Raw genomic sequence first — 24,800 nt, forward strand, 5'->3', positions numbered from 1 at the left:
AGGATTTGTGAGGCACAGAGAGTGCATCGAGTTTTAACTCAATGCTCATGTCGAAGTAATTTTCTGTCAGCTTTCTTTTCATTTCCTCTGAGTTTTTGTGTACTATCATGAGAAAGAAAACAGCCGGCATTACATACAGGAAAAAAACACAAATCCAAGAGACTTTCCAGGAAATAAATACACTTGCTTTGTTTGAAAAAATTATTTACACGATATTGTACATAGAAACAATAAATTCCTTCCTCATCTCTCAGCCACACACACACACACACACACACACACACACACACACACACATATATATATATATAAAAATATATATAAATATATATATGTATATATATATATGTATATTTTTTTATATATATATATATATATATATATGTATATATTTTTTTAAATATATATATATATATATATATAATAAACATCTACAGTAAAAGAATGAACTACAATAATTATAATAATTATTGAAATAAACAAAAGATTGTTGACTGAATGAATATACAGTACAATCACTGCTTTAAATGTCTTGTATACACAGTAGAAAGCACAAACGTGTGTGTGTGTGTGTGTGTGTGTGTGTGTGTGTGTGTGTGTGTGTGTGTGTGTGTGTGTGTGTGTGTGTGTGTGTGTGTGTGTGTGTGTGTGTGTGTGTGTGTGTGTGTGTGTGTGTGTGTGTGTGTGTGTGTGTGTGTGTGTGTGTGTGTGTGTGTGTGTGTGTGTGTGTGTGTGTACTTGTGGCGAAGAGTCTTAAATTGGTTGAAATTCATGTTCGGCCACACAACAGTATGTTAACTTCAGGACAATCTTGAAAATGAAACAAGCTTTTTCCACAAAAGAACGTTCATAATATGCATGTACTATATTTCATGATTCATTCTCATGATTTCAAATGAGAGCAAGGGGAAGCCCTCACTGCTCATGAGTGTGTGCATATGTATGTGTCCATTTGCAGAAGCTGACAGTCTAGTGGCAGCCACAAGCTCTGACCACCATGTTGCGGTATTTCTTGAGAATGACGTTGGAGCTGTCATCAAAGTAGAGCACAGAGATGGCGTGGAGCTGGGTGGGGGCACAGCAGGGTTTAGGAACTGTATCTGGGTTGATGAAGTGAACCTGGGAAGAATAGGAGGAATCAGCTGTTAAATTCATCACAACTCCATGAGTTCTGACAAATAGTTAACAGGATGTATCACACAGGAGCACGAATGCTGCTGAAAATGATGCCCTTGCAACATTTGTTGTGTGTCACATCGCTGCCAAATCCCTGATGACAGCTTACACTAAAATACAGTCTGCAACTCTTTTGGTTGATTAAATACAGAAGTCTGAACAGCGGCTACATTGTCTTGACATTTGATGAGATGATTAGACTCTTAACATGACTGCTGCGTTTTTGTTTTCTGGTTTCATGGTTACTCACAAGGGTTTGCACAATGGCATGGTTTGTGGCGTTCATGTAGGAGTTCAGAGGGAAGGCACACTCTCCCTCGCAATAGTATGCTGCATATCCTTCTGGAGCGATGATCCAGTCCTGAGAGTGAAGATAGAGAGAAAGTCAAGTTTGGGAATTTTTATCAACCAGCTAGATTTATTTATATATATATATATAATGGGAAGAGGAGTTTTATGTGTTTTCTTTCAGCCCTCAGTCATGTCTGCAGATCTTTTCAGGCTACATACATGGTGCGATGAAAAAGTTCAGAGATTTTTCCATTTGTGGGGAATGGAGCATAGCACGGAGCTAAACCTGTCATGTGTCAGTATTCCAATTTATCTCGCTTGATCAACATCCGCACCTTTAGTTATACATGTTGAGACCACTGGTACATAATCATTTGCAATTTCAACATAGACCTCAAACTCAGGAAAACAGCAACCGAAATGCTTCAGAAAGCTTATGGAAATTTAACAAGGAGCTAGGCAAGGTGTTTTGAGTGACATACGTGTTTTAAGAGGGGAACATCACTGTCCAAGACCAAAGAAGGAACCTCTGGCCAAGAGCACAACCAAGAGTATGCTGGTGGTTTTCTTTGATTTTCTTGGGGTTGTGCAACATGAATTTGTCCACCACGGTCAGACTGTTAATGCTGAATTTTACTGTGACGTTCTGAGGCGTCTGAGGAAAAGCAATTGGTGCAAACGACCTGAACTGTGGCACGATGCAATTGGGTTCTCCCACAGGCTTATACTGGGCCAACAACCAGACCCCCCTCACCTCCGCCAGTCACAGGATTTGGCTCCTTGCCTCCTTTCTGTTCCCTGAAATGAAGTTCAATCCCAAGGGTCACTGTTTTGACACCTTGGAGGAGATCTAGCGCGAATCGCAGATGGTGCTTGATGAGTTTACAGAATGTCACTACAGGGAATGTACTATGGATAGTAGGAGCGCTGAGAGTGGTTTATCTCTGTGCAAAGGGACTACTTTGAAGGGGATGACGGACAGATTGAAATCAGGTTTTTGGTTGTTAAAATCACAGTCTTTTAACTTTTTGATCACACCTAGAGGGTTTGAACAGCCTTCACATAACCTGAAAGGCAAACCCAAACTAAAAAATTCTTATGCTAGCTCCTGTAGGCACAATGAAGCTGATCCAATGAATGCATCTGGAATTATTTTTAGTTGAAAGCCTTTCTTTTTTGGACATTAAAATGAGAGCATTCAGAGGAATTTTAGCTGGTACACTGGTCTGAAATTGTAAAAGTGAAGTGGACTTGTCCCCTGTGGAAATCAAGTCCTTGGGCTCTAGCATTTAAAGGTGGTCATTCATCAGGATTCTGGGATAAGATTTAGCCAAGCCATTGTGGCGGCTCAGACATGGAATGGTTTCCGTACCTGCCACCCCAAGTCTCGGAAACTGACGTAGAGCTCATGCTTCTTACACGCCTGCTTCTGATCAGTACTGCTGTTTTCTGAGGAACAGACAGAGGAAAAAGAGAGAGATTATACTTCAGTACAAGAGCTGTTATTCTCTTCAGCTACAAGGGTAACTATTTACTGTAGTCAGACTCCAATTAGGCAGAAATGATAAAGAACAGACATAAACACAGCCAGTGTCCTCATACAAAACATTAACATTTAAACAATGACTGAAGGAAATCAGCCCCAGTTCTCAGCAGTTTGGTAATTGTTTCAAGTGAATGGGCCACCCTGCTCAGGGGTCACTCTGCTGGGCTTTGAGTTTCCACTAGATGAAACAGATGTGCACACAGTTTAGCTTCTCCACATTTATCATAGCTCTTTTCTTCACTCATATCAACATTTCTTTTCCCTTTTACCCCGTCCATGTGGCAGAAAAGGATTGTCTGTTTTTTTATCGAATGGTATCTCTTCTTCTGGTGACCTCTGGGGCTCTGTGGTACATTAGTTGCTGAAAGCGGTTCACATTGGAAATGATCATGAGCGACTGGTTCTCATCATCCAGTTAAAGACCAACGGTATCCAAAGTTCCAAACAGGCCCATTTGGCCCATGTGTTGTGGCCCTGTTCCCCACAGCACACCGCAGATGTGTTCTGCCATGAAAGCCTGTGCTGCCTTACCTCCACGCAGGGAACTTGGCCCCAACTGCTCTGTAATGCTTGTGTAAATAAACAAAGACAGCAGAGGCACATTTGAAGCGCAGGCATTATAGTATAATGTTTCAGAGCCTCACATAAACACAGCCCTCTCACACCTCCTAAACAAAGACCTTGAATATGCATCACAGGTTTTGTCTTGCAGGAATCCCATCAGCTCCAGTAACAAAACGTTAGTATCTTTGCATAGTTGTGTATGTGTGTGCATGTCAATGAGTATGCTGCGTATGTTGCCCCTTGTACTTCCTCATAAGGACCATTCATCTGTGTTCCAATCCATGAATTCCTCACAGAATAAGCAAAAGAGAGATTAAACAAGGGGTTAGCACAGCACAACAACATAAATCAGCACTGAATATATACACAAAACACACACTTTCTGTGTTTACCTGCAATATTGGCCACTCGGAGTGCCTCTTGGCTCTTTGCCCCTTTGGAGCGGTTGGGATTTCGTTGTTTGGCCCCGCCTGGCGCTGAGCGGATGCTTCGCAGGTGCACCTCAGTGGCTTTGAAGAAGGCCACCATGAAGGGCTGTTTATTCTGAGGCCCACTGCGCCCAATCAGTCCTGCCACACGTGGATTAATACTCTCTCCTGCAGGGGGGGACAGAGAGAACAATACAACAGGTGTTGGCAAGTCAAAGAAACCCAGATTGTATTCATACAGGGCGATGTAGAAAGGAGGAAGGTTGTGCTTTTGAAATTAAATGAATGTATGCCCACTTAAGTTTATTTTTCATGCGTGTGCTTGTTTTTTTAAAACACGTTTGTTCTGTCTATAATGCAACATTCACTTATAAAAATGATTTTCTTGAAAGGAATTCACCTTTCTCTTTTTTCTCAGCCCTCTGCCTCTGAAATGCCAAGAACAAACGCAGGACTGAACATCAAAGCCTCTCTGCTTGTGTTAGTCTGTGTGTCTGTGTGGGTGCGTTTGTGCACGCACGTATACATGCGCTGCTGCAGTGTCTATCTTGTTCTCGCACAGAAGAATGTGTGTCTGATCACTGTATGGTGGTAAATCTAGGCTTCTGGTCGCTGCTGGCGACAGGACGTCCCATGCGCCTGTCTGTACTTGCTCACCCATAAACCTTCATACCCGATTCAACATACAAACACACACTCGTGGATACAGCTTCTGCAGCTCACCCCTCCCACAACTTGAAAGGAATAGACTGTCTGTTTTCCTCACCTAACATGTAACATCCTGCCATGTGGTGAGAGATAATATTCTCATACACCGTCTTGTACTGCCCGCTGTTTGTTGATAAAGTTTTCCACTGACAAACATTTGAGTCTCATCATGACAAACTCCCACTATGATGTTATCCTCAAGATAAGACCGTATATTTTCCACATGCCTGCTAATGATGATGCGGGTATAACAAATGATGGTGGTGATGAATGACTGATGATGAATGATGAGAAGTTGGGTTTGATTTATGTTTTCTGTGTGCACACAAAGAACAAATCCTATTTGTTGGCTTTTACAGCAATGGTTTAGACTTATGCATGTTACAGGGTAGTGCCAACCTTCGTGTCTGTTAAACATCCAGTGTTATCAGCTCCACAGTAATGTGGTAAGTGCAATTAACTTGGGTTTGTTATAGTGCTATTTTGACACTTAAATATAGCAGAAACTCGTTAATATTCTGAGCAGGCCGTGGAGGTGTAATTTGTGGTAACTGGCTGTATTTAATTCATAATTTCAATAACAGCACTTATGCAGTATTGAAGATGATTACCCCCACGTACACGCAATGTGTACAACAACACCACAACAAATCTTATCTTTGAGAATATTTAAGTTCTTGTTTACACTATGGGAGTCTTGATTTATCTATACGATCATTTTTCAGTTTTTTCATCCCCTGATGTGTGGTGCATTTTGAAGTGATTTTAAAAGCGTGAGATAAAACTACATTTAAAAGATTTTTAATATTCTAACCGTAAGTTAGCAACAAATGGGGCTAGTACAAGCGACTGCTGCAAGCTAAGAATTTTGTTACTTGTACACAGGTGGAGGGTTGGACCTGTGGTCATTACAAATTTCCTATGACCTTCTTGACATGGAGATACTTTTCCATCATAATATTCCTGCTTGTGGGATTCGTGACTGATTCTCTTCCCATTCAGCTCACTTTCCTCGGCCATTGCGGATTTTTGCTGAATGTTTCCTTACTTTTCCATTTTAAATCAGGAGATGCCGATCCACACAGTAAAATTAAGATTATGTCTGTAAACCCCTCAGAGTACACAAGCATTTGTGCAGATATTCAGTTCAGACCAATCTCAAATCCAGAATGTCCCCTGCGATTGTTGAGAGGTGCGAATTGGACCCAAAATTGGTCTGGGGCCAGTTCAGGCTTTGTACTTTTGTCCTTTTGTCAATATCTGATGTATTTTCTTCATATACAGTATATTTTTGTGCAAAAATGTGTAACACTAGTAAGATGGCCATCTGTGGCCTAAGTGCCAGGTAATTTACCATTATGAGTGACTCTCACCATTTGTGCTTTCCAGGGCTAGCTGTAGACCCAGGTTTCTGCCAGGGTTCAGGACCCAGTGGTTACTGGTAGCTGTCACATCGAACACCAACCAGCCCTCCTCTGCTGCCCAGATCACCCTTGAGTCCAACAGAAACAGGTCTGACTCCCTGAAAAGGGGGCACAGAGGACACATTTAAAGTTGGATATGAACATGCACAATTTAAAAAAAAAAGAAAGTTAAACCATGTGACAGATTGTAAGGCTAAGTGACTGAAGCACGAAGCGAAGTAATGAAGTGGAGAGAGGGAGTCAGAGGACTGTGACGGAGTGAAACAAAGAGCGTGATGGAGCAAGACAGAGAGCGAAGGAGGGAGGTGGGTAGGGCTCCAGATGGTGAGGCCCAGGGGAACACTTCATTTTCTTAATTGACAATAATGGCTTTATAAACGACCGGCCCTTTCATACACTACACACAGTCCATCACTGGCTGAAATTTAGTGGGAGAGCCAGGAAGCCGAAGACCCAGAGAGAGAGAGAGAGAGAGAGAGAGAGAGAGAGAGAGAGAGAAAGAGAGAGAGAGAGAGAGAGAGAGAGAGAGAGAGAGAGAGTGTGTCAACACAGCTGTGGAAGAGAAAAAAAACCTGTGTGAAAAGTAGTGAGAGGAATGGTTTTTATACAAGTCAGTCATATTGTCCAACAGTGAACTCTGGATTTTTTTTACTCCTTCACCATTGGAGACTAAAACCCCTTGTTCTTCATGTGACCATTCATGTATCTCGACCTATTTTCTGAGTGGGCAGATAGTGTGTCACAGAGCCCTGGTTCATTCATGTACCCAGGCATGTCTCTGGCAAAGGAATAAATGACTGTGTTGTTTCCTCTGGACAACAGAAACCTTTAAGAGGGGTTGAAGAGAGCAGGACATGAGCCATTCCAGAGTTACATACACCTTCTGGATGGTACAGATTAACCACATAGAGAAGGTGTGTCAAAATCGTAATCGATTCAGAGAAGTATTCAGACTTTAAAGACAAGATTGATAACTGCTAATTCTTGATTAATTTATTAATTCAAATGTCCCAGGGTGGTTCCTTGAAATTTCTTGATTTGTTAAGTCCAAAACCCAAATACTTAATTAGCAACAGGTTTTTTTTTCACAAATATTTTGACATGTACAAGTAGGAAAACCACAGATATAAAATAAAAAATGTCATTACAGTTTCATTAAACTTTTTGGGTGCAGGTTTGTGTATGCTGGCACGCCATTAAACTGTTATGGCTTACTGATACACTCGAATAAAACAGAACCATCGTTAATGTGAAGTTTTGGTGCCTAATCCAAACAAACTGTGACCTTTTCACAATTTTAACCACTTGTTTATTACTGTTACCATGATGACAAAGGTCTGCTACGCCTGCCGCTTCTCCTCTCAAAGGGTCAAATTATCTGTTCTGTTGTTGAGATTTAAGGAAAATTGTAATGCATGTTGTTTTGGGGATCAGTGGAAATCATGTCGTTTCGGTATGAAGATATTTTGAAAGAGCTGCACTGCAAACATGACTTAACATGGATGTCAATCAATTGATCGACACTAAATTGATCATTTTTTTTGGTTATTTTAACACATAACAATATACCCAAGCTTACCTGTCAGAGTGTTCCTCCAACACCTGGTAGACGCTGATACGGAAGGTCTCATTATCGTAACGTTCATGGATGAAGTCTTTGTATATTCGAAACTCAGCAGCAGTGACTGCCTCCCCCTCAGGGATTCGTGACAGATCGAATCTGAACTCTCGATGATGCCGCCGCACTGGTAGGAATTCCTTATCGTGCTCCACTGCAACAAAAAAAATGTAGAGAATGTTTTCTTTTCATATGAGCTATTTGCATCCCTTCCTTTAGCAGCATATATACATTTCTAGAGGCAGACACACAGGGCTAATATGACTTCACTTGAAACTAAAAGAGCCTTTTGTGTGGTATTTAGTGTCATCTTCCGGGAGGAAGAACATTTTTTTTGCAAAGGCAGAGAACAAATGTCTTTTCTTACAATATATTCTTCCTCAGCAGTCCATCAACCTCAGTTGTTAGTGTGTAGCAGACATAACTTGTCAAGACTCTGGGTCAGTCCCAGATTAAACACATATATATGCTGTATACATGTTGGCCTATGATTGAAACATTCATGAGGACTAGTGCCAGAAGTAACGCATCTGGTGCACACTGAGCGATGATAGAGAGATGCGGGCGGACTCTGACAGCTTTATGAGCCCCTTTCTCTCTCTCTCTCTCTCCCCCCCCTCCCCCCTCCTTCCCTTCATAGCCCCAGAGAGTCATCCAGTCTTGCCCTTCATCTGGTTTTCATGAGTTGGGGCTTCATGTTTGGTGTACCCCGTCCCCACCCCTCCCCGCTCTCTCTCATCCCCCCATCCAAGCTCTCCAGCCCCTCCTGTACCTCCAAGATGTGCCCCTTCTGACCTTCCTCCTCTTATGTTCCAGCAGGACATCCCAGGGGTCAGTGCCTTGTATCTCCTGGGTCTCCCTCCACCTCCCTCATTATCAACTGTCAGACAGACCCCCCACACATACATGTATCTATAACATATACAAACAGATCAAAAAGACACAATAAATGACTTATTGAGCCAGATACCAGGGACATTTTATAAATTTGTTTGAGTTTGCCCTGATTTGATTTAGTGAACTGTGACCTGCAGAAACAATTCATTAATTCATTAATAGATAGGGAAAAGATGACAACAATTTCACCACTGATCAATATTTAAATCATTTTTAAGCAGCGGCTTCTTTATTTTTCCCCTGATATGTATATATCTAAAGGATTAATTGAGTGGATGAAACAACATGAACAATGATGGACACAGTCGTTCTTTGAGCTAAATGCTAACATTAGTATGCTATTAGGCTCATATCGCCAGGTTAAAGAAGATTCCTAAGATTATCCAACTATCTTATTGGATAGTTCATCCTGGGGAGTACTAACAACTGATTAATCAATACTCCCCTTATGAAAATAATTGTTTACAGCTTACAGATAACGTCCACATACTCCTGCAAGACTGAGTCACAGCTAAGTGACAGAAGAAATCCTGCTGCCATCCTCAGCAGTCATCCATCAACCAACAGCCATTACTATTCAACAGTTGTTTATTGGAGTCGACTACCTTAGAACTTTAACACACAAAAAAAAAATCCCAGGATTTTTGCCATCATCATCATCATCATCAGACTCGCATACTGTACGTGCGCATACAGTTGTATGCAAAGAGCAAATTCAATATATTTTTTTGATTTTCAAAGTGAAAAGAAGTAAATATAACTAATGCAACAACTGAAAAAAAACCACATCAAAAACAAACCATTCTTCAAATCTTGATGCTATGTTTTGTGTGAAGGACTTAAAAGAAATAATTTAACATTAACTGTGGCATGTGTACGTTTGCCCACCGTACTAAGTCAGTAATACACACATCTTTGGTGTTTAAGGCTAAAAAGGCTGAATTTGAACTTCATTTGTCCACAGCACTTGTTTCCAAAGGACACTGACTTATGCATACTTTAGACATTGACTTTTGTGATGAGGCTGCAGATACAGTTTTCTATTGATGACTATGTAGTCTCTGTTTGTGCATCAGAGTAGAAAGGTGCTGAAACGTTTGCACATGCCACATTAGTTGTTTTTTTTCAGTTTATAAAATAAAAATAGATAAAATAATAATGCATTAGCAATTTAAGAACATTAAATTGTAAATGCTTGTTTCCTGCAGTGGTTTACTTTATCTCACCTAAAAAAAATTTTTTTTTAAAAACATGGTAAAACTTTTGCAAACACACGCACACACACACACACACACACACACACACACACACACACACACACACACACACACACACACACACACACACACACACACACACACACACACTACAGTTCAAAATATTTCTTGATGAGAGCATGCCAGCTGTCTGTAATATACGTGTGCAATGATGTAAATGTTATGCATGTTTTACTAGACAACTAGTGCAGTGTTATTTCCCAGTAGGATCTCTCCCCTGCCCCTTTCATTTATGCCTCTATTAAACCCAGTTGCTGAAGCACAATGTACAAAGGCAGCACTGTGAGATGATTGGCCAGAGCAGGAGTATAAGAAAGGATCTAATTACTCTTCAGCTGCTCTCTTTTGGCCATTGGATGGCCCAGCTTTAGGCCATCTAGGTTTGAAAAGTGTTTGACTCTTTCTAAAAACAGGGGACTTTAAGGTTATGTGGACTCTGCAACCTCATCAATTAAGCCTTAGTTACTTCATCCAGCTCCACTTATCTATTACCCCGTTTCATTCACTGCGGACCACTCCATCAGCCAGAGCTTTCATCAAGCCCCCATCCTCCACATCACCATTTACAACACTACAGAGGGTGTTAACAATACGTACAGCACATTCTACTAGGTTTTTCCCGACACCAACATTTTTGTAGTTTTTACAACTACCCCCAAAATCCTATGATTCTTGATATAAATTTTGATGATGTGGCACAAGTGTGTTTCAACCTGAACTCTTATTTTATTTAAAAAAAAAAAAATTTAGAAAAAAAACATTCCAGAGTAGGATGGAGTGTACTGCAGTGCCCACCTGCCTGAAATATAAAAATGCAAATAATAAATTTACTTAGTGTAATAAACAAGAAAAAATAACTTTAACTTTAATCTTATCATAGACTCCAACACTAATTATCTCCATGAACTGGCCAACGCAATGCCACTTTGTTTACACCTCCCGTTCGTCAATACCTTCAATATCCCTACATTAAGTCTGAGGTTCATAGGAGTCATCAGCTAGTTTACACCGCTACATCTGCAGCTCACCTCACAGTCAGTCTACTACACTCTTTATACTTTAAGGATTCGTCAAGGTCCAAGTTGGTAAAATTGTCTTATATTTTAAAAAGAGACAAAAAAGGAGAGAAAAAAAAAATTCTTATTACTTTCATCATCTTATGTCAAACAAGGTTAAACCCATTCTTCAAATCGCCTAGGCCACGTCAGTAATTAATCATAACTGCTTTTCACAACAGGACATGAAAAGAGGAATGTAACAACGTAAGGACTGCCATTTTCCCGTCATTATCCATCCAGGAAACAATTACTTCATGCTTTTGGTAGCTTCTCACACATTTTCAGTTCTCACTCATATTCTCAGCTCCAAGGCCTGCTTATTCTTCTACCGCTCCGGAGACCTCTCCCTCTTCCTGAAGCCCAGTGCAGGTGTACTCCCTATGGGGAGAAAGCCAGACCTGTTCTCGAGCCCCCGGAGCAGCCGCCCGCCCTTTCACTGTAAAAGCTCTTTATCTTTGCTTATGAGAACAGCTGGATGCTGCTGTAAAACTCCCACACTAACTATTAGTCTCACATCACATTCCCATTCTTAAATGCATGAATTTCATCAGTGTAAAATTAGAAAATAGAAAAATAGAGCTGCCTGTAGAATGTCTCTGTCGGCCTTTGTCTCTTTGTTTCATTCTCTTACAGGCCGTGGCAGTATTGCAGTCATTAGATGAGGGGAAGAAGCACAGTTAAAGCCAAGTGGGTGCATTTATGATTTCCTCTGGGAGGAAGTGAGTAGCCATCGCCCCACCTGTGTCGCAAATACACACACACCACAAACATGGCGGACACACCCTCCGATGCTGCCTGAGCCCTTCATTCTGACTAGTCAACGTCCACATTGGTTGCGGCTCTTCACACGGACACACACGTCCACCCACACTCTACTGCGCACCCACACACACAACTATCACAAAGTATTGCCTGTGAAGTGAATGGTCTTGTGCGTCACAGCACGGTAACACAATCATTATGGGTTTTTTGTAATCCATAATTAGGGATGCAATAACACACACATGCAAAGAGACAAACACACACGAGCACACAAACGTATACGCTTCCTCCGTGAGCTGCTTTTATCAGCGTGTCTGACATCTGATTCGCTTTTTCTACAAATGCTGATGGTGCACAGTCATCCCACATCAGTTGACTGCAGCAGGCCACACATGTGCACAGCGCCACACATCAGACATGTTGGGATGATAGTGACTCCTCCGTCCCTCAAGTCTACTCTCTGGTGCACCTGGCAACCATGAATTTATGAATGTAGCCACTGTAGTTTATTGTGAGTCAGTCCCACGTTCAGTACACCTTCCTGGTACTGTAAATATTTGCACCACATAATGCTGAAAAAATAGTCTCCAGCACTTACTGATTTACTCCTGTTGGAATAACATTTACCTAAAGTATTGTTTTGTATAACTTTTGGGGGGGGGGAAATGAAGTCATATATTTATTACCCTTTCTTAAAGGTCCAATATTTTAAACTTTTCTGGTGTTTTATTTGTATTCTTGCAAAAACCATCTCAGTATAATTTCACATCTCTGCTCAGCTTCTCTCTTGGCCTCTGCCAAGAACAATCTGTTTTGTGTCTGTGACTTTAAGGCGTATTTATATCATTGACTCTCGCTTCTGATTGGCTGACTCGCCTTTGGTTTTCTGTGGTTTTGTAGCTTCCTAGCTCCGCGACTGAATGACTGCTCGATGTTTTCTTCCAGATAAAAGGTTGGACAGTGGGCCGTGCTGAGGGGGGATATGAGCGTGAGTTTGTGACATAACAAAATCACTGTGACATCACAAACTTATAGCGGTCCAAACTGGCTGTTCAAATGGCACAGTTGTTGAATAATTTTTTTTTCTGCATATCCCATCTGACTGAGCATTTTGACTCTTTTGTACCATTTATGTCTGACCTGCTTTATGATTTAAAAACCACAGCAACAAAAAAAGAAAAGCTGAATGAATTCAGCCGAGGACCTTTCAAATTTGAATTTATATCCAGGCCTTGAGACAATCTGGGGGAATTGGAAAGTAGCTAGAGATAGTTTTGATCTGTGGGTTTTGACGTCGTACATTAAATTGCAGAACATCACCCTTATCCTTTCTGCCTGCATGTGTTCTCTTTCATCTTGCCCTCTTTCCTCTCCTCCATTTCCTTTCCCTCTCCTCTGTCGGGCCTGTGGACCTAAGACACTTCTACGGCACCTCAGGCTTCGGAGCAGCAGCGGACAGATCTGACGGCTCGCATTAGCCCAAGTGTCTGTTCAGCACCCTCACACCCCTCAGTCCTGCCTTGCACACTTCCGCTACTCAGCAGGGGGGAGATCTCACCCCTGGCACCACTCTCACTTTTCTCAACCGACAGCTTAAGCTTCGCCCCCTCCCGTCCCACCTTAAGCTCTCTTGGGTTAACCACCGCTATCTGCAGCTCCTTCTACATCCCTATAGAGCTCATTAACTCTAATAACACACCTGGTACCCCAAACCATAAACCAATAGTCAGCCAAATCAGGGTCAGATAATTTCAGGGCTGCACTGAATCATGCAAATTTAACTGATGTGCCATACAAATCTGTCTCTTTCTTTGTTTTTCGGTTGCTGTCATTCCAGCGATGTTTTAAATACAGCACTGGGAAAAAAGTAAGTCATAGTTTCCGTAAGCTAAAAGGAGACGGCTAAAGAAAAGCATATTGCAAGGAAGGCGTAGATTGCTCAAGATGTTTATCCTAAAAAGTGTAAAAAGAGTTTGATCTCTTGGGTACAGAGTGAGTGCCCACAGTGGAGCGATTACCACGTTAGGAAACATCCTGCCCACTGGCGACTACTGATGACATCATGCCTGCGTGATGTATTTATACTGCTGTAGAGCTTGACAGCACTGGGTCCCCTTGGAAAGGGTCAACGGAGTTTCATGCTATAACTTACTCACGCGTAACGATCATTAACTTGCCGCAACGTGTGTGTGCGTTCGAGTGTGCATCTTTGTGTGTGTGCGTACATGTGTGTGTGTGTGTGTGTGTGTGTGTGTGTGTGTGTGTGTGTGTGTGTGTGTGTGTGTGTGTGTGTGTGTGTGTGTGTGTGTGTGTGTGTGCGTGCGTGCGTGCGCGCGTGCGTCTTTGGCCGTGTGTGTGTGTGTGTGTGTGTACATAGTCACATGCCTTCAAGTAGAAACAGTAACCACCGGAAGAAAAGACTTCACGTTTAAGACTTGCGGTCAAACCAAACTTTTTTGAGTTTCTAGCTTGAAGGCCTTTGAGAGGTTTGAGATTATATTCACAGCAGCTTTGCAGACCTCCTTCTGTCCTTCTCGCTGCTGCCATCAAACCTGCTTGCCCTCTACACCCATAAACTGTAGTGCAGGGTTCCACCTCATGCTTCGCTGGGCATCATGGACCAGAGATTTATACTTGATATGTAACAGCCTGAAACTGACAGTAATGTACCTGATTCTAATGCCTTTCTGTGGTGCTTTCTTTCTCACTAACCTATATATACTGCAGGCCTATTCAAGTAGTGCCCCGTGGGCTCAATATGGCCCTTTTGAATTTGAATCTGGCCCCTGTGAGATAGCTGTCAAATCAGGCGGAACCTTCGACATATAAGGATATAAGCAGGTAGCTGTTTGCATTTTGAGTCATAGATAATCTATTGGGTAACTTTGTTGACAGGATAGTGTAGAAACGGGGAGGATCAGGGAAACTGTGTGTGTGTGTGTGTGTGTGTGTGTGTGTGTGTGTGTGTGTGTGTGTGTGTGTGTGTGTGTGTGTGTGTGTGTGTGTGTGTGTGTGTGTGTGTGTGTGTGTGTGTGTGTGTGTGTGTGTGTGTGTGAGTGAGTGAGTGAGTGAATGAGTGAGTGAGTGTTAGCGTTAACATGTGCTGTGATTGACTGTAACAGGACTACACCCGCTCTGTGCCTGCCATCCGCTCAGTCAAGCCTCACGTTGCACCCTTGGCTGACGGGCCACAGACAAACTCAGGTTAACTAAGCTAACATCAAAGTTCAAAAGCTCTTGAAGGTCAAGAAATGTAAGAATTGCCAATTCCAGACTGAATCGACTGACGAGTATTTATTTTCTTTGCCAGCCGCCAGTGTCCTGCGCTGCTTTCAAGAATCAATCATAATGATACCATTTTAGTGAAAGTAAAGCAATGCACATGACTAGTTTATTCGATGTAGTAATATATCCATAAACATGATACTGTTAGAGTTGTCTGTAGCAGTTGATTGAGCATTCTTGGTGGCCCACTAGCTCTCGGTAGTTTTCCTAATAAGCCCACTTGCTTTTGAAGTTGAATAGCTCCACTGTACTAGCTACACAGATACTTCTGTTTTAAAGGAATAGTTTGGCATTGCAGGGAATGCACTTATTCACTTTCTGGTGGAGAATTTGGACGAGAAGATCAATACCACTCTCATATCTGTCATATCTAAAGCAGCAGGGTAGCTGAGCTCGCCTGGCTTTGTGCAAAGGTAACAAAAACACTTCAGTTTTTATACAAATAAAATGCTGAGTTTCAGAGTGCTTCAAGTTGGATTTTGTTACCTTCAGATTTAGCCTGGGAAGGTGTTTGCACTTGTTTCCTGTCTTTGTATCGAGCTAAATTAGCTGGCTGATCGCTAAAGCTCCAAAGTTGATAAACATGAAACTAATTAACTGCTGCCACACCAGTGAAATAGAGGTCCGTAGAGTTTTGTTTCTGCTGCTCACCTCACTGAAAAATTACATTTAAAAGAATCTCTTTCCAGCCTCAGTGTTTATAGTGTGCCAGACAAGACACACAATGAAATACATTTTCTTCAATACCACTAGTGGAAAGTGAGAAATTTTTTTAATATATTTATATATATATCAGCTGAATCTGAAAAGCAAATTGAGTCTTCCTGAATATTTGAACCTAGACATCAACATGTTCCCTCTGAGGTCTGCTGAGATAGATTGTAGCCTATATTCGTGTGAAGCAACAAAGAAACCACATCCTAAATCTTCAGCAGTCTTTGTTGTGTGGTGTTGAGAGACAGGGATGAAGGAGTGTGAAGCGATCAGTGCCAAGCAGTGAGGGAGTTCTCTCTGTGCTAATGTCACCATCCGCATTTCATTTAACTGCAGGATTTAACAACTCGGAGACGTGGAACCACAGCCATTCAGTTTCCCCCACTCACTCACTCTTGCCCTCATCCCCTTGTTTTTATGTTCTTTAATTTTGTGGCCACAGGGGCCACACCCTCCTCATCCTGCCAAGCCACCTCTTATTATAGACCTCAGGAAAATTCGCATACAATACGCACATCGGCACAAGCAGAAACTTTTTATTTTTTTTATTTTTTTTAATAGTTTTCTCCTGCATCCCAGTGTGACATCTTATGCACACATGATGGGCACATTGGCACCCTGATTTTAACAGCTTGTTGTTTATTTTGTTTAATCACAGCCCATTCCTTTTTAAAGTAAACACAATATCCAGGGAGGAAACACAGCTGCACACTTGCCTAACTAAACAGAAACCTGCTACAGCCATATTTTAAGCTACACAGATGCAATATTTCATCACTTATCATAAAACCACTTGCGTACAGTTGTTGCTTTGCTTTTACAGGCTTTGATTTGGCTGTTGGAGCCTGGTGAGGAATCTGGTCAGTATTATGGGCTTCCGCTAACGCAATCTTCCGCCCGGAGAACTAACACACATCACAGAGTGCAGCTGGTGACTGGGCAGGGTAGGTGGCTCTAAAATAGTGTTTTACTATTCACAAACACACATAACTGCTCTAACACGAAGGTCTTCAGGCACATGATGTTCCCACAGGGAAAATAAATAAAGAAGGAAATGCGCTCGTTGTAAAGAAATGCATGGCATCTATTTGTGATCCACCTTTTCCCTCTCCTCTCCTCTTTCCTAGACCTTTCCTCTCCTCTCTTTCCTTTTTAGCGTCTCCACTTATTTCATTCCTCCTCTCCTCTATGCCCTGTCAGTTCCCCAGTACCAAGCAAAGAGTGTTGTATTTGTTTTTGCTGCAGCGGAGCTATTGGTCCCAGGATCTCTGGCTGTGCTCTGGCCCACATCTGCCCTCTCAGCCTCACTGCTTGGTACCCGCCGTCATGAAAGTGCAGGGGAGTCTTAGATGCTGCTGGCCACTGATAAGACAAAGCCAAAGTATCCCAGATGATAGAATAGCTCACGTAAGTGCATCAATCGACTTTGTACGACGTATATGCATTTTAGAGTTGTTGTCTATTGTGTCAGTTATGGCAAAGTTGGAGCCATAGAGTGACAAAAGAAAGATGCAGAGTAGGAGAGTGTAATTATTGGAGAAGCAAAAATGAGCCCAACATTCCTGGCAATGAAGGAGGTCCGTCCATCACTGGAGCAGAGCTAGAACGCCCGCTGCGTAGTACATCTGGGCTTTTTGACCACACGCCACATTGTCAAATCCCACCCGCGGAGTGTTTCATCATCTCTCCCAGCAAGTGCCTTTGCTGGGCCAAGTGCACAGAGGCTCTGCTATGTACATCCAGATGTCATTCTGGACTCCTGGGTTCAACAGGTGAATCTGAGAGATTATAAATGGAAAAAACAACAATATGATTTTCCTGGATCACGGCAGCTGTGTACTTTGTAAAGCTGCCTGAAGCTTATTAGCGGAAAGACTCTTTGTCTCCATTCGTGGTATTTATTTACACACCAGACCTCGATGTATTACGTCAAATCGTGGAGTACATTAAGAGAAATTACCTGACAGGAAGGAAGGGCTATCTGTACCAACTGTTACATTCCTCTGCTTCTGCTCACTCCCTGCCCAGCAGAAGGCAATAAAACATGCACTAAATAACACTAATTAGCTCCAGAAACATTCCTTTTGGCTTTAAAAAAAAAAAAAAAAGTGAACATGCTTCTTTCTTTCACCGCAGTTGTAGGCATGCATGTACATACACATGCATGTGCTTTTCTTCTGCTGGGAGTGTACACAGAAGCGATTACATAAATCTACAGGAGGGAGAAAGGCGTACTAACAGCGTCAAGGACTGCCTGCATGCACAGGGGAAAGACTGGCCTTCAACACATACTTTGTAGGCCAGACTTTTTTCTGACCCTCATGTGACAAGCCTCCTCAAACACAGCCGCAGAAGCAGCTTCTGGTGTGAGATGGAAGGATGTTGATGACCAAATTCATCGGTGTACAACTACTAAATAATGGACAATAGCTCAATGTGTGTGTTTATGAGAGAGAGGCAGTGACAAATGAAGTTGAGAGAAAGGGAATGCCGTGCTTTGAGTTCAGAGAAAGTGTGTGTGTGTGTGTGTGTGTGTGTGTGTGTGTGTGTGTGTGTGTGTGTGTGTGTGTGTGTGTGTGTGTGTGTGTGTGTGTGTGTGTGTGTGTCTCTCTGTATGTGTGTATGTGTGAGAAAGAGGTGGGGAGTGGAAAAACATACAAAAGAACTTGAGAAAGTGTTGAAATGTTTTATGCCTGGGAGCACAGGAGGTTTAAACCCCTGGAGGTGAGGGCCAGAGCAGGAGGTTGGAGACCAAACACCACACAACACTACTGGGACCGTATGATGACTAACTGATTAAAAGTAGGCCGGTGCTGATAATCAACGCTGTTGGTTCAGGAGGGTAAGCAGAGAAATCTGGTATCAGATGGTCCTGCGTGTGGGACAGATTGGACACTCGGCCAGACATGATGGTGGAGGTTGAGCTGAGGGGACTTGTTGGACTCTGAAAAGATAAAGTTTCTCTGCACAGCTGCTTTGGCCTGCAGACAGAGGGAAACATCGGTATTAACCTCCGCACCACAGGCAGCCCACTGAGAAGAGGAATGTGAGAAGCAATAGAAAGAAGGGTGGGGAGAGAATGAATGCGAGATATGAGTATGTTTTAAAAAAAAAGATACATCAGAACTCTGCAGTGGAAATGGCACGAGGAGACCACTATCAGCTATAAAACTAGACCTGCGTGCCTCTAGTGTGACTGTAGCGTGACACAACTGCTTCCGCGCATGCAGCCGTGAGTGTGCGAGCTGGTGACACAATACTGTCTGAGAGCCAAAGCCTCTAATATAGCCATCCTAATTTGCCTGTTAGACATTTCTCCCCCTTCTCTGCTCTCCATTGTCTTGCTATTAACACATACTATAAAACAGAAAGAACTGGCAGACACTGGTGTGGCAGCTCCTGCGGGAGCAGACAGAGGGCCATGAATGGTGCAGGGCCAGGTGGTGCCCTGTCAGGTCACCAAGGTAACACAGAGGATAATTACTTGCTAGTGCACTGACTCACTCAGCAGGCCAAGTAAGATACTTCTCTATTCTCTGATCACAGCCTCAGCTCATGAGTTAAATACAGGCAGAGCTTTAACATGACACGCAATTCTATACGAAAACTGTTCACAGTGTGCAACATCATGACTGTGAGAGATTTACATTTCAAATTTTGCACATTGCAGCAATGAGAGAAAGAAAGCAGAGGAGCTTTGTTTGTTTACTGCGTTTGGTGAGATGTATCACATCTGGTGCTGATTAACAGCAGCAGAGCACTGAACAATTAAATGCACCCTGGTAGCACGTGTTTTTTTGTGGCTTGATATGCTCACGTTTTAGACGCTTTTACTTTACAACTGCACCCCTTCTGAGTATAAAGACATCAGGGATTACTCACATTATTACTGTTACACATGCAGAGACTCACCCGTTTGGGTTTAGCTATTGAAAAAGCCACAAAATGAGCCATCAGCTTTTTATATATGAACATCTATAAAGACTCAAACACATAGAAGGACGTACGCACTGGGGAACTATTTCACTATTATTTGTGGACAACTCACCCATCGCTGTACGTGCACACACATACATACACACACACACACACACACACACACACACACACACACACACACACACACACACACACACACACACACACACACACACATACACACACTAATAGAGAGAGACTGAGTCATGCCTTAAACTAGGGTTTAACAAACGACATCAGACTTGGAAAACATTTGTCTTTGAGAAGCATGTCTTTGGCTATCCTCTTTAAAATGAAGGCCGGTGACAGTTAGTTAGTCATAGGTTGTGGGATGGACAGTGTGCTCGATGCTTTACTCTTAATCCCTGTCTTTTGATATATTAACTTTACTTGGCACAGTTTGCAATGTACCTCACTTCCATTTAATTTTTGAAGGAGTTCGACAGATTTTTTTTTTTTGACAGCTGTTGTAGTCTTTACCTGCTTCTCCTGTTTACTAAAGCATCTAATCTCACAGCACCACACACGTTTTATGAGAGCCCGGTAGTAGGTCTTTTGTTGCTTAATTGTTTAAAGCTTTGAGGAGCATTACTGCCACCTCCTGATTGTAGCAACACATTATTACAAGGAACCAATAAAAACAAGCAAAAATATATTTTTCAACATGACATGACAATAGTTGCATAAACTATTTAATTTTTCTATGATTTATTGACTAGTTAAAAATTCAAAAATCATGACCCATTCCTACTCTATAAAGTGCTGATACTCTTTTTGGAAATTACTGAAAACCTTAAAAAAGTCAAACTGTATATTTGATTAACGTCTTCAGTACGAACCAATGGGCATGTAGCTGGTTGCCACAGATGAGGGTGTTTCAGAAAGTTTTAAAAGACAGACTAGATCTTTGAGAATTGTTCAACCATAGGAAAAAAAAAATAGCATAAGTGCTCTCTTGTTCTTAACTTAGAGCAATAACATGATAAGACCATATCATTACAATATGGATGTAGTAAGTGTGGCTAAACCCTTACATTTAATTCTGGCCTTAGTGTAGAGTTGTCTTTAACACACTGTCACAAAGCTTTGTTAATCCATGGTTGCATGAGAACAGGGAAAATAAGGAAGCTGTGACTAACACACCTCATGATGATAACATCTTACATTAAAAGACTATAACACCCCTCACACACACACACACACACACACACACACACACACACACACACACACACACACACACACACACACACACACACACACACACACACACACACACACACACACACAGAAGCACAGGTGACGATGTTGACCTTTCAGTCATCCAGGATGCAAATAGCAGACGTCCAAGTCACAGTCCTTTTCTGTAGGAGAGGTGTAAATGGGTATTTCGGGTTGGACATTCTGAGTGTTTGTGTGTGTGCCTGGTTGGCTGACAGTCATTTAGTAGAGTTTAACATGGACTGAACTGAACTGTAGCTTAGCACAGGCCAAAGTAGTGGCCAAAAGGCCTGGAAGCTGTGGTTTGTTAAAGAGGAAATGCTTAAATGCACAGTGGCTGAGGGCTAATGTTGCCAGAGACCATGGGGACCACATTAAATTATTATGACAGACAGACAGACAGACAGACAGACAGACAGACAGACAGACAGATTTCATTGTATTTTCTGTTGCCATCTTGAGACCCAGGGAATGTGTGTGTTGCGTTAACTTGCTGGCATGTTAACATGGCATGTCCCAAACACACCCAGTGGCTTGGTGACCTGTGTTGCATGTAGCAGCGTACATTCTGAATGTATGCTGTAAGCCATTTACACAGCTGGGCTTTTAAACTGAGGTGACTCAGTGAGAGGACGTCCCTGGCCTGGGGTCTGTCCCAAAGCCCACACCCACCCAGAGCCGGCTGCTCTGGACTCTGCACAACTCACACAAGCTGACAACAAAGTGTATCGGCTCCCTTGAGTGGCAATCAGTAAGAAGGAGCAAGAGCTGGAAAAATATTTTTTATATCAAGGCATTGGGTGGCTCAGGCACTGAGATGTTCTTTGACTTTGATGAGTTGTGAACATCAGAAATAAAGAGCCATTCCTGTCATAGTATTTGGGCTTAAATAGAAATACAATCCATGACAACAGGCCTCTCAGGAAGCAGTAACCAGGGTACAAAGTCTGACTAATATACCTTGGCTCCGTATGGAGGTATGCAGAGTTTTGAGGGACAGTTTTTAAATAAAAGCCACACTCATTTTGCGCTCGGACAATCTAAATAAGAAAACAAAAAACACAACGAGCAAATGTGGAAAGGAAGGAATTTGGAAAGGAAATAGTCAATCCATTTGATAGCCATCACTTTCTTCTCTCTGTGTCCCTCACTCTGTCTCTCTCTCACGTGAAGGATAATGAAACAGCACATTATCTGCTGTTTTGAATCAGGCTACGCGGACAAATATTCGATGGTGTCACAGGAGACTCAGGAACAAACCTAACAATGAACCCTACTGACAAATGCAACACGTGGCAGATGCAGTGACAAACGCCCACTTCTCCAAATGAGTGACTTCTATGGGAACACTGAACATGTGCCATCAAGAAGACTCAACTTGAGCAAACGCCATTAGTTAGTATTACATTAGCTACAAGATTTCAAGAAGATAGTGTGACTTTCTGTCCATGATACTTATTAAATAGATATATTTTCCCAAGCCGATGTAAACCATCTTGCAAAGGTTTTCTGTCTGATATTTGCAGAATGGACCAAGTTTTTCTCTCATGATTCTCAAAAGCTCGTTTTTTTCTTGCAGCCTTGGCCCTTGACTTTGCGAGGCCCTTGACTTTGCGAGGCTCTGTGGTCAAATCCATCTGTGTCACAGCCCGTCAAAAATAGTCACAATGCAGCAGCTCCCACAGTAATTACATAGTGCAGTGGAGGAACCAGTGTCACCTCCCTCTCTCTTGCCAAAACGCTCCAACAATGATCTTTCCAGGATTTAATGTAAACTTCCAACTCTTTGCAGAAATTCACAAAAGTCCTGTTGGCTTCCAAAAGTTTAACTACAACATATTCCGGCTCAGGATTTGATTTCATGTTTTGTTTTGTATCAAATTAATACACTGCAGCTACTCATCTGGAACATAGAGCAAATGGAGCTGTTTCTGATAATGTACGAGTTGTTGAGCAAATTTCATTATAATGACGTGTTTATCTATCCATGTATCTGACACTGCTCGCTGATGGCTGATGTTGTGATGATTTGCGTTTAACAACCTCTGACTGTTGCTGACAGTATTAAAATAGCTCAAGACCGTTTGATTTGAATAAACATTCTGATAAGATAAGCACAGTGTTGAGGAAGCAACATTTAACAAAACGATATATACTGGAGTGAAGTGCACCTGCAACATTACAACTCCTTTTGTGAGCAACTGAATCGGATTAAACAAAGTTCAGATCATCATTGGGTGGCATTATCTTGTGGTCTGAGGGATGTCTTCAGATTAGAGTGAAGGGAGGACCCAGTGCACTTTGAACCCACTCTACTGTTGACTTGCTCATTCTTTAGATAACACATTGCTGACATATTAGCTGCTTGCCTGGTCCATCATCCACAGCTCGAGCACCTGAACATTAGAGCTGGCTGCACAGCTGTTTAACAGAGGGGGACACAGGAATGTGACAGTCCTATTATTAGCTAGATATACCTGCACCACCTAGTTGTAAGCAAACGTGGTTGTTGTGCTGGTCTCCTGTGTGTGCATGCAGGTGTAATGTGCTGCTCCTTTCATTGAACTAACGAGATAAAATGTCTCTATAATGATTCTGCCCTACCACCTTTGACTCATAGATATCCTGTGACTAAAGCATCTAAACACCACTTAGTTGCATCAAGTGAAGGGAAATACTTAAGAGGAATTAATTATCCCTGCTAATGAAGCCCAGTCAGTAAATTATAAGCCTTTGATGATCCTTTGGCGGATACTTAAAACTAAATGTGCGTGATAATACTGTGTACAGTACTTAAAAATAATCCTCTTCACTGTCCTGGTTATGTGTTTGAGATTCAAAATAGTGACCTTGTCATCCAGATTTTTTATGATGAAAATAGTCTTGAGAACTGAATAACTGGACTGAATGTGCATAATGATGTTAAAATAGCTCAAGACCATAATTGTTTCTATCATTGTAACAAGTCGATTGTTTTCCAGTGGTTTGTTTTGTCTGGGAGATTTTTTGGAAAATGGATTTTCAGAGTAAGACATTTTTCAACAGTAGAACAGATTGCCTACCTAAATTCACAAAGCTCATCACCATGTCTGCATCGTTCAGGAAGTTGTTGTCTTGCAGGCTGGCTATCGGGGGCCCCTGCGTGGTGAAGACGGGCTTGTAAGGGTAGGAGTATCTGTCCTCGTCCCCCTCTATGGACATGGCGTTGTACAAGTCCAACATAAACATCGGGGCAGCATTGTGCTTTCCATGGAGGTGGGGTCGCGGCCGGTGCGGCAGACCCAAGATCGACAGGATCTCCCGCTGCATCTCTCTGCGCTCCTGGCTCTTCAGCCGACGGTGGATGAAACTGGAATGGAACTCATTGTCCAAAGTAAAGTTCGTAAACGCGGTATCCGCCAGGACACAGTAGCTCCAAACCAAAAGCAAAGCAGGAGCGCGTCTATCCAAAATCGGTGCCATGGTGCTCTCCGTGCGTAATTGCGCCCAGTTCTGTTCAGCGAAACTCTGAGAACTGGATATTGAACTTTTAGCAACGGGCAGCCTGTGTTCAATATCCAAAATCAGCTGCGGACCCTCATGTTGAGGGAAGTGCTCCAAAATGAAACATCAACTTAACTTCAAAGTCCTTTTATTGATTGCTTTTCTGGACGGATTGTGCTCGCGTGGACCTCGGTCCTCATACACAACCTGTGGTCAAAAGCTACCAAGTGTAGTGCAACTGCAGAGTGGAGGCTGTGAGCAGACGCGTTTCACTGGCACAGACACGAACAAGTTGTGAGGAGGCGCTGTGTGCTGGGAGGAGCAGTAGGGAGAGAGAGAGAGAGAGACAGAGAGAGAGAGAGAGAAAGCG

The 24,800-nt window shown here is 42.3% G+C and overlaps 1 protein-coding gene across 1 annotated transcript; it reads right to left on the reverse strand.

Annotated features, from left to right (window-relative positions):
- Window positions 1-652: 652 nt before the first annotated feature.
- On the reverse strand, window positions 653-24,670 carry bmp7b (bone morphogenetic protein 7b). The gene is made up of 7 exons (XM_069723278.1): window positions 24,010-24,670; window positions 7,717-7,909; window positions 6,087-6,235; window positions 3,970-4,173; window positions 2,840-2,916; window positions 1,427-1,537; window positions 653-1,119 (listed from the first exon to the last, which is right to left on the reverse strand). The coding sequence occupies exons 1-7, from the start codon at window positions 24,407-24,409 to the stop codon at window positions 970-972; spliced, it is 1,284 nt and encodes a 427-aa protein (XP_069579379.1). The 5' UTR covers window positions 24,410-24,670; the 3' UTR covers window positions 653-969.
- Window positions 24,671-24,800: the final 130 nt, after the last annotated feature.

Source organism: Brachyistius frenatus, unplaced genomic scaffold (genome assembly GCF_029030835.1).
Source record: "Brachyistius frenatus isolate BFR_SWC_R1_liver_20210118 unplaced genomic scaffold, ASM2903083v1 Contig_6, whole genome shotgun sequence".
NCBI lineage: Eukaryota > Metazoa > Chordata > Actinopteri > Embiotocidae > Brachyistius > Brachyistius frenatus.

Coding starts and splice junctions, on each gene's coding strand:
- bmp7b (XM_069723278.1), bottom strand. CDS start 24,409: ATGGCACCGATTTTGGATAGACGCGCTCCTGCTTTGCTTTTGGTTTGG. Junction 7,910..24,009: donor GATGAGCTTTGTGAATTTAG/GTAGGCAATCTG, acceptor TTTTTGTTGCAG/TGGAGCACGATAAGGAATTC. Junction 1,538..2,839: donor TCCGAGACTTGGGGTGGCAG/GTACGGAAACCA, acceptor CTTCACTCTCAG/GACTGGATCATCGCTCCAGA.